The sequence below is a fragment of the Athene cunicularia genome (assembly GCF_003259725.1).
Source record: "Athene cunicularia isolate RWA chromosome 4 unlocalized genomic scaffold, athCun1 chr4_part2, whole genome shotgun sequence".
In the NCBI taxonomy this organism is placed as follows: domain Eukaryota; kingdom Metazoa; phylum Chordata; class Aves; order Strigiformes; family Strigidae; genus Athene; species Athene cunicularia.
In genome coordinates, this window is record NW_020799099.1 from 18088697 (window position 1) to 18099082 (window position 10386).

The 10386-nt window shown below is 39.9% G+C and overlaps 1 protein-coding gene across 1 annotated transcript in view; it reads left to right on the top strand.

Moving 5' to 3' along the window:
- MANBA (mannosidase beta) overlaps nt 1-10386 on the top strand; it is a 47434-nt gene that overhangs the window by 29973 nt on the left and 7075 nt on the right. The window contains exons 11-13 of the mRNA XM_026847933.1: nt 796-940; nt 7416-7558; nt 9280-9537. Of these exons, the coding sequence (XP_026703734.1) occupies nt 796-940; nt 7416-7558; nt 9280-9537 (546 nt within the window). The remainder of the gene's footprint in view (nt 1-795; nt 941-7415; nt 7559-9279; nt 9538-10386) is intronic.

The following is a 10386-nucleotide window of genomic DNA, read 5'->3' on the forward strand; positions in this document are numbered from 1 at the left end:
TTGGAATGGGCTGCCCAGGGAGGTGGTGGAGTCCCCATCCCTGGAGGTGTTTAAGACGTGTTGACATAGTGCTGAGTGATCTGGTGTAGTTGGGAACTGTCAGTATTAGGTTAATGGTTGGACTGGATGATCTTCAAGGTCCTTTCCAACCTAGATGATTCTGTGATTCTGTAATACCTCCCCAGCCTAGTAATATATTTTGTGAAGAAAGTAACAGATTGATTGTCTTCTATTGAGAACTTGGCCAGTGAAAAATTCTGACAAGTGTTTTTTAAAGACAAGGTGGGTAAGGAGAGAAGAAAGTGGGAGTGCAGGTGAAGAAAGGTTGCTCTTCCAGTGCACAATTTTGACTGTATACTGGGGTTGTGAACATCATGGTAACATATACTGGAGGTAGTGTAGCTTACAATTCTTAGTTTTTTTATTTACATTTTTAAGAAGAAAACATACCTATTTGTTTTAAATTTCTTTCCCTTGTCTTCTCTTTGCCTTTCAAAGACCCTGTTTATTGCCCAGTGATCTTCACTGGATGGAAGGCAGAAAGTAGACCCTCCAGAGTTTCTCAAAAGATAACTGCTTGTAAAGCTGTTGGGGGCTGCTAGGAATAGATGTCCTTCAAGCAGAGGCCCACTGCACTGCAGGTGTATACTCTTGAAGGCTCAGGTTTAATGTTATGTGCCATTGCTGTGAAGTCTCTGTTGTATTTTAGTCTATACACACATGCTTTGAAAGTAAAGTAAAATATAAAGTACAACACATCAAAATTTTTTTTTCTTTATGTGTTTGTTGACCAAGGTGATGCAGGCTCAGTGTATAAAGACAGAAACTGAATTCTATCGTTTTAGTCAAAGTGAAATAATCAAGGGAGAAGGACACACAATGGGAGCTCTCTACTGGCAACTCAATGACATTTGGCAGGCACCTTCATGGGCTTCCTTGGGTAAGTTTTGTGAGAGTCTGGTCAAAAGCAGCAACTTGTTTTGTTTTCCTCATCTGGAAAAATAAGAAGTATGGCTCTGCTTTCTCGGGCAACTTTGAGAACTTTGAACATGTTTCTGATCATCCTTTAGAAATGCTTTCTATAAGAGTTTTTTTCAGGACCATTGTAATGGTCTGTGGAAGTGGAAGGGGGTAAAGAACAAAACGGTTCTTTTCCTCTGGAAGTTTTGCTGTTTAAGTTCAGGTTTAGCAGCCATCAACTCTTACCCTTGTTTTGGGAAGATTTAGTTTAGAGAAGTTAAAATTGTACATAACTCCTAATTTCTTAAAAACACATTTTTTTTATTTAATCAGTATTCTTATTTCTCCCAAGGAAATAATATCATTGAAGCCAGACAAAGCTGCCTATTAGGAAGCAGTGATGGTTAAGAGTCAGGGCACCGCCCCTTTGTGAGGTAAACTTTCAACAACCTTTGCTTTTCTTACATAGAGTAGGATCTTCCTGAAACTGTGTGTGATATATCATCCAGGTTTTTCCAGAGAAATTTGCATTTTTTTGCAAGTGTAATTATTTTAAAATTAGAAAGATCAACTCTCTTATAATTGGGGTCCTATAAGAAATTCTGTTTCCAAAATAAAGGGCCTGTCCTAGAAATCCCTGATTATGTTTATTGGCTCAGCTGTACAGCTCATGTATGTACCCAGCCACCCTGGGTGAGAATGGACAGTGAGGGAGCTAGTAGGATGGTAAAAAGAAGCATCCATGCATAATTTTATTTCCCAGAATCCCAACAGATTTGGTTGATTTTGTTCCCCCTGTCCCCTCATGGTAAAACGATCAAAACCTCTCCCTTCAGTAGGCAGTAGCACGCTGTCAAAAAACCTAGAACTGTGATCCTGTTCTGAGAGGATGGGATTTAGCACATAAAGGCTAAGTGGGAGAAATGGTTATCTCTAGAGTGTTATTCATTGTGTCCTTAGCTGTCTAATAAATGTGATGAATTAACTTTTCCATGCTGAATTTGATTGTCATAGAATTTCATATGACACCTCTCACCCAGCATAGCTTCTGAGAAACTCTTTATAGGAGTAGATGACTAGCCTGAGATTTGGTGTATTACTTAGTGTCAGGTGAGGTGAATCACTCTTTGTGACTAGATTATTCTGCAAATATGCTATTTATTTACATGATATCTCCTTATATATTATATATTGTGTTTTTCCTTTTAGAACACAAAAATGGAGTAATCAGACATAAATAGATAAGTCACTTAGGCAGTAAGAAATAGGGGAGGAATGTGTGGTGTGAGGGAAGTGGCTGTGTTTCATGTTCTGAACATTTTGTGTAGAAGTCCTTTTGAAATGGAGAAGCTGTTCTATGGATAGTACTTGGTTAGATTTTCTTTCAATTTTAGTTATTTCTCTTATACTCTGTTTTGAAAATCTTTATTTGAAGAAATAGGAGTGAACTGGAAAAATCTAAGCATCAGTGTGAAGTTCTTGATCTGTCCTTAGTATAAAATGCTATTTGGCCTTGCTTTAAAAAAAATTAGCCCACCTCATCCTCCCCCTCTTTCTCTGGAAGATGTTTGTCCTTCTAGCTTTTTCTTTTTGTTCTTTTTTCCTTTTTTTTCCCTTTATTCATGCAGGCAAAGTAGCTGCAACCAACAAAGGAAAACACACTGGTAGAAGAAACAGGCTGGGTGTTTTTTTGTTTGTTTTTTTTTTTTTTTAATGTTAAGGCAGTGGTCCAACTATAATGCTCATCTTTCTGGACTTTCTAGATTTGTATTAGGAAATAGAATATCCCAGTGTTCATTTTTATGGTTCTAGCAATGGCTGATGCTCTTAGGCTTTAAGTGCCTCAAGAGAAAAAGATGCCTGGAAAAATGTCTCTTTATAAAGACAGGTGTATTGATAGACGAAGTGACCATGGAGACCAATAATGTCTTTTTAAGTACAGAGCCGACATCATTGTAGAAAATATATCAAATACTCGAATTATTCATATGTTGTTGAAATTAGTTTACAGAAAAGAACCTCAGCAGAGATACAGCTGTCCTTTTGTTTTGTTCTGTTCCCTCAGTGAAATGAGGAAAGGTTTAATATTCATTTAATTAGACAATGTGGTAGAGGGATTTTTGAAATGCTAATGGCTGAAATTATGCAAAACTTCAGATAAATTAGTTTTATTTGCACTTCAAAACCACGTTTCTGCATCTTGTTAGATGTCACATTAGTATCACCAATGAGTGCTTGCTTAAATCTGCTATTTCAGGGAGAGCCATGGAGGGACGTACATAATTTCCTGTACAAAGTGGAAGTGTTTCCTCATGAGGTGGGGAAGGGAAGAAAATAGCAAATGTTTCTCCTTTTAACTTGCCTTTAAGATGTTTGCTTGAGATTGAATGAAAATACAGCACAGCACTCCTGTCATAGTACTTCCGCCTTCAGTTGAGAACCAAACAGCTTTTACCACAACTGGGTTTTGATTGCTAGTGTCTGGTTGTGGAGCTGGTTGCGCCATGTTGAATGCTTTAACATCTATGCGGTGTGTTTTGGTTAAAAGCTCTGGGCTACACATGGCAATTTACCTCACTCCCACACAAGTGTCACCTTGAGGTATCCAACTTGGTTGTCATGAGATTCCCTTTAACAGATAATGCTTTTATGGCAGATTCAATATTTAGGGCCCCATGTGAGCTGAAACCACAAACTGTTATGGAGAATAATAGATCTGAATTCATGAGACTGAGGTGAGGAAAGAACTAGCAGCATGTTTCTCGGGTTGCATTTAATGGTGTGAAGTGATTAATTTAATATCTGGTCCAAGGAGAACTATTTGTTCTCACTCCTGCTATCAGTGTAGAAGGCTTCCGGGAAGAGTCAGAAAAAGGGGTACTGGGATCTCATTGCAAATCGGATTTTAGTTTCCTGTTCTGAAGCTTGATACTGCAGAGAGTGCAGACCCCATGTTATTATCAGGAAAAAAAATAGGGAACTTGGATTTCTTTACAAATTCATTTAAATGTGGGGGGAGGAGGAGAAAACCACCCCAGGGCTGTTGCTTTTGGGCGTGCATGCCTGTGTGGCAGGTGCACCTGCCCAAGGAGAGCAGAGTTTCTTGGCTGCTGCAGTGCAGCAGCTCGGGGCTGCCTTTGCTCTCAGGGCCTCGCGGTAGTTGGGGCCTTTGGCAAATGGGAGCCGCCATTGACCACAGGTCAGATTGGGCCTGGGGATCAGTGGAGTCCCCTGGAGCCATTCTGAGCTCGTCCCCTGGAGCAGCAGCTGCGGTCGAGGACTCTCCCCCGGGGGTCAGGACGCTGCCTAAGGAAACTCCCTGAGGTGCCTTGGGTCGGGACGCTGCCCTGAGCAGGTCCTAGAGGTTGAGATCCCTCACTTGTCAGGTGAGTGATAGAGTGTTTTGGGTTGCCGTTAAACCCTAGGTAGCAGGGCTTTGTAAAGCCTTTCGGGTTGCCAGCCCCAGGGAGTGCTTTTGGGTTGCCGTTAAACCCCATAAAGTTGTTCTGTTCTCCTCTCACAGGTTTTCGAACCTGTAATTTATGGAGAGCTAGTTAACTGTGTTAATGGGGTTTTTTTGTTTGTTGGTGTTTGTTTTTGGTTTGTTTTTTAATTTTTGGTGGTTGGTTTTTTATTTGAGAGCCTCTGTAACAGTAAAGTTTAAGCCCTGAGATTTCTCACAATAGTTACCTGATCTCCAGATTTCTTACATTCATTTTTGGGGCCGGGGGAGTATTTTATATGCAGTTTGCCTGTTGTTAAATCAAGAATTGTGACTCTGGTCGTAAGGAAATCAAGGCAACAGATGTGCTGAAGGATGTGGCTTTTTTTTTCTTTCTTTTTTTTTTTTTTTATCGGTGAGCTTCTGTTTCTGTTTTCTGTGCTGTCTGAAGTTACTTTGACAATTGTATTATCAAGATCCTGTTGCTGGAAGGGTTATCTTTGGAAGAACCTTCTTGTGTGAAACTGCTCCAGCAGTTGATCTTTGGATCTTCAAAATGGCTCTAGGTTTTTTTGGGAAGGGAAATACGAACCTTAAGAAGATGATCAGAGGTAAGCAGACTAGTGATGTTTTCAAACATCCCAAAACAATAGCTGTAGTAGTTGAACCCTAGAATGAACTGTGAAATGGTACAAACTTTTAAGTGTGTGGATTGTTTGCTTTTGTTGGTTGGGTTGCTTTGTTTGTTTTTTTGCCTGAGGAAGTGTAATGCCAAGTTTAGTCTGAGTTGTTTTCTCCACTGTACAGGTTTCTTGAGGAGCTCTGTATCTGCTGCCTAGGTAGCAAACCTCTCTTTCCCTCCAGTAACCACCACAGTGTGGTTACATAATCCAGTTGGAAATCAAGGCAGAAAAGCAGAAATTGAGGGTAGGGCAAGAGAAATGGGATTTTATATTACAGTAAGTAACAGAAACTGCTCTACTTAAATTGCATTATTCATTTTCATATGTACAGTTGAAGCATAGATTTTCATCATGTAAATTAAGCTGAGGAAAAAATTCAAGTTAGCAGGCACAACCTCAGCCCATGCTGGGTAACTTGTCTGAGCTCGTGGTGGCCTCTGAGGCCTGCAGTGAGCAATATCTGTTGTACTGACAATTGAAATTCCTGAGAGTCTTGTGGCAGTCCTGAGGGCTTAAGAGAGTTCAGCCCCTCCCAAAGCCTGAGGTTATAGGCTTAGTGCCCGTTTCTCATACAAGGTCCATTGCTTTAACTTTTTAGATCAAATGCTTCCCCGCAGTTTACTCTGTTTTGGATAATCCATCCCCAATCCAAATCTCTCATCTTTTCAAGTTTTATGGCCCTGAAAAGTAATTTGCTAGTACTCCCTGGTTTTGGCAGAATTCGTCTTTAGATCACCAACATTTTCCGCCAAGAATTGTCCTTGGAATGCAAGAATGTGGCTTCATTCATACACTGAACAGCACCAGTATGCTGAGTATGTTCATCAGTTTATCAACAGTCTGTTCTGAAGAAACTCAGCAGCCTCTCCTGAAGTTTTTTTTCAGGCTTCATCTCTTCAGTTTGCTTCAGTGCTATTACTTGAATGCTGGTTGTATTTTGTTGACAAGTCTGATCTCATAGCACAGTTGACTCTTGTATCGGTTTTCCAGGCAGATATGAGCTCTTCTTGTCTGTTCTCCAAGCTAGGTGGTTGTGAGCTTGCTGAAAAGAAGGTGGATGTGCAAGGTGCTAAACTGGAGCTAATGCACTTTGCTCTCTACAAAGGTCATTCATGTCTATGTGGAGACCAGGCAGAACATGTTCAGGTCTGCCTATGAAAGCCACAAATACACTCTTTAAAGGCTACATCACTGTGGATGAAGTCCTTAATTATGAAATATTTGAAAATGCTAAGAGCTTTGTACAAGTACCAAAACACAGGTAATTAGTTACAACCAAAACATATTAATGGAAGTATTTTTCAGCATCCCTGAACTTGAAACTTGTATAAAACAAAGAGTCAGGAACAAGAATGAAACCAATATCTAACTTCCTTTCCTTATGAGATGATGCAGCTGACTTGCTACTTCTTTTTAATGACATTGCAATGACTAGAAAATGGTTGAGCAAAGACAACTAAAATGCTGACAGTGGGTGCTAGATGAAAAATGAAGAGAAAGAAATGGAAGCAGCTTCTCTTTCAAAATGGTTTTGTGGCAGTGCTGCATCTGGAAAAATTGTATTTTTTGGAGAGGACACAATGTTTGATGAGTTTTCCAGTTTATTCGTGGCAGACTATGAAAGTATTAAAAGTAATGACCTATAGCTTTCCATCAAATAGGCAAAGTTTAACCATTTGGCATATATCTACATCACGTGTCTACAAATCCTATACATTAAGTGTTGTCTCTACATCTTGGCAAATTAATTTTGCCTAACTCAGGGCTGTCTTTGCTTTGAGAATGTGTTTTTTTTTGTCTTCATTGATATTGATGTTCCTCTAAGGAAGAACTGAAAGAGAAGGATTGAAAAAAGGGGAAGAGTGTGCTTTGTGTAAGCATCAAAAGTCAGACTCTGAGCTCTTTACAGTGGTGGTAATTTGTGGCAGTGCCACCAACACCCACATGTTTGTCTGGATTCTCAACAACATAGATGCTCCAGCTGCTTGCTGAGTATGTGGTACGCTCTGTCAGTTTTGTTAATGTCACTTGTGTTTAAGGCTTTTTAAAATTGAGTAACAGCATAGCAATGATAGGACCAATGCTTTAAAAAATGTGACCTTTTGGTGAAGCTCAAAAAAACCACTTGAATGAGCAGTAGACCATTTCCAGAGCAGAGCCTTGGCTGGAAGAAAACAAAGAGTAACTTGAGTCATTCTCTGCACCTGATAGAGGTGAAAAAGGGTGGAGGAGGGTATTGCCATAGCAGGACCGCAGAGCACAGGAAGGGATTATGTGCTGAGGCAATCTTGGATTCAGTCTGAATCTTTCTCCCCTTTAACCCTTTTCAGAGTATGGTGGCAAGTGGAAACTGCTCCATTATTTTGCCCAGAACTTCTTTGCACCACTGCTGCCTGTGGCCTATGAAGACAAAGGTGTGTTGTACATTTATGGTGTCTCAGATCTTCATGCAGACCACAAGCTGACTTTGAGGGTAAGTGAAACCTCTCTCACCACCCTTATGTTCGTCTCGCAAAAATGTGAGAAGCTGATTGAACACATCTTTGTATAGACAACCTTCAGCAGGTCCATGTTCATACACAATAAGGTGCAATTCTTGTCTTTAATCTTGAGGCAACACTGTCCTTTATCATAGTGGTGTGTACTGCTTCACAGAACAAGGAATTGTTCCTTGTTTATAGCCTGTAGATAGAGGCCTGAAATTAAGTGTTCTGTTGAAATCTTAAAGGGGTTGATGGTTAAACAGAACGAGGTGTGAAAAATGGTACCTCACTACTTAACAAAGCTGTTCCCTGGGTGTTAGAGGTAGATTAACTGACTAAGTGGGGGAAAAAAAAATGATTGTACTATTGCTTGCCAGTACTCAAACTACACTGCTTTGGGAAAAAGAACAGGATTATTTTCTGAAATGTCAACAGAACGTTTAGGTGTACTTTAATTGCAAGGTCACTTATGTAATATCACCATTTTACACTTGATGCCTTAACCGTTTTCTGATAATGCTATAGAAACTGTTAGGATTTCTTAAGCAGTATTTGAGCTGCTGAGTTGAGCTGCTGTCCTGTAGAACACAGTCTTGCTTTTCAACTTGTTACATTTTGTTGCTGTTAATCATATGGCAACCAGACCTGACATTTTGCACTATAAGATATAATTCCTGACATAAAGGACATTCTGTGTGAAAAGGCTGGAAAAATAGACTTGGAGACCTGGAATGACTCACTAGTAATTTTGAAACTAGTAGCATGAGTATGTCAATTCCTAGTTTACTGCTCTGTCTGGTGGGGTGCCATGAATTTTCAGATTTATGAGGTTGTTTATAGTGATATATAGTATAGAAAATGGTTTCAGTTTCTGGATGGTCAGCTCGTAGAGTAGAACTGCACTTAATGAAATTGTTTCTTTCTGATCTGAGTTATTTTAACGGGTTTAAATTCAGATTTTGTGATAATGCGAGATAAGCATTGACAGTAGGGTGCTTCCGATGAATACTGTATTTTGCACTTCAAGAAAATTTGGAATTTAAAACTTTTGAAAGGAGTTAAGATCTGTTCCTGACTGCAGACCCCCACTAAGGTAAAAAATAACCTAAATTGTATGAAGTGATAGAATGCTGCAATTGTCATTAAGTACCTATCTTCCAAGTTATGCTTTTTTTTTTTTTCCTTAAAACATAGGGGGTGCATTCATAATGCATGCCTGATCTCTGGGAATATGTATTTTACTGTATTAATATAATTTCCATAATCCCTTTCAAGATGATGCAGCTTGCTTCTGTTTAATAGTGATTGTGCAGAAACTCTAGATTCCCCAGCTGGATTATATCAGATAACACTAAGAAATATCAAGAAAATCCTTTGTTTGACTTTCTTAATCAGGAAGGGGAGGAAAAAGAGTCAACAAATTAGTCACTTACTAATTCCGTTTCCCAGCACTCCCTTGGTGGGAATTGGCAACCCCCTCCTCTCAAGGAGCCTGGAGAAAACAAAAAGCCTTGCAGATCAAGAACAACAAATCTAGACTGTTTGAAATTGTTTAAATCTTTGTGGGGTTTCTTGCTAGGTAGAAATCAGCTGGTACTGTCAGGAGAACATTTCTCTCTTGGAATGAGCAATCCAAAACCTAGGATGCTGGGATGTTTTCACAATGTAACTTTTCTTCTAAGCTTTGTGCTCTCTCAATATGCTTTGATAGGTCGTTGTGCACAGCTGGAGTTCTTTGGAGCCAGTATGCACCCTTGCTAAAGAAGGTGTGACTGTCAAAGCACAAAGTGCTGTCCCCATCTACAAGGAGTCCATAGATGACTTGCTGGAAAGATGCAGAAATTGCACCAGGAAAAGCTGCGTTATTACTTTCTGTCTTGTGGGAGAAGGTGGGCTCCAGAGTCCTACGAACCATCACTTCCTTTCATCGCTAAAGGATGCTGTAGGATTAGAAAAGAGCCATATTAGTGTAAGCATCAGTCATGCTAAATTACTGTATTTGGTCTTGCTAATCTTACTGTTTTGAGTTATTTGCCTGCTATGCAGTGTCCGATTCCACATAATGTTCTTTCTCTGTGGGTGTTGCAATTCTAGCTTCCCTGCTGAGTTCAAAATCAGACTTTTTTTGTGTGTGTGTGTGTGTCATTATATGTGTATCTAAATAACACTGGTGGGGTTTTATTGGTGGGATTTCTTTTGTGTTTTGTTTTAAATAATGAAGTCTCCATTTAATTTGTTTTGACTGTCTTTCACCTGACTGCTGCAGCATTGCTCCTTTCATTCTTTTTGTCCCTAGATAGCAAATAACATCATGGCAAGTGTTTTGGCTTGCAGACAGTACTGTATGTCAGTACTGGGTGGTGCCAGTTCACGAGTGAGGAGTGCATTACTGTCAGCAGTATTTCCTCTTGGAAGTGCTCAAGCTCTCAGATCAGTGTATCATTGCTAACATGCAATACTGCATGCTCCTTTCCTCCTCCTGCAAATCCCTGCCCTCCAGCTAAGGGTTCTGATTTGCATAATAGTGATTATTTCTTAATAACTGGCAAGTGTGTCAGTCTTCTAAACAGGCAGAAAAAGCATCAGTTTTTTATAACACTCTGGGGAAGATTGAACTCAGCCAGCAGCCTCGTGGCCAGCCATTCACCTCTCCCTCCCCCCTCTGGTAAGATAGGGGAGGGGCAAAAAGAAGAGAATTCATAGGATGAATAAAAAGAATTTACTAAATATAACAAGAGAACAAGAGAAACAATAGTGAGTTCAAAAAGAAAACGGGTAAAATGCAACAGTGGCTTACTGAATGCAGCGACTGCCCCCC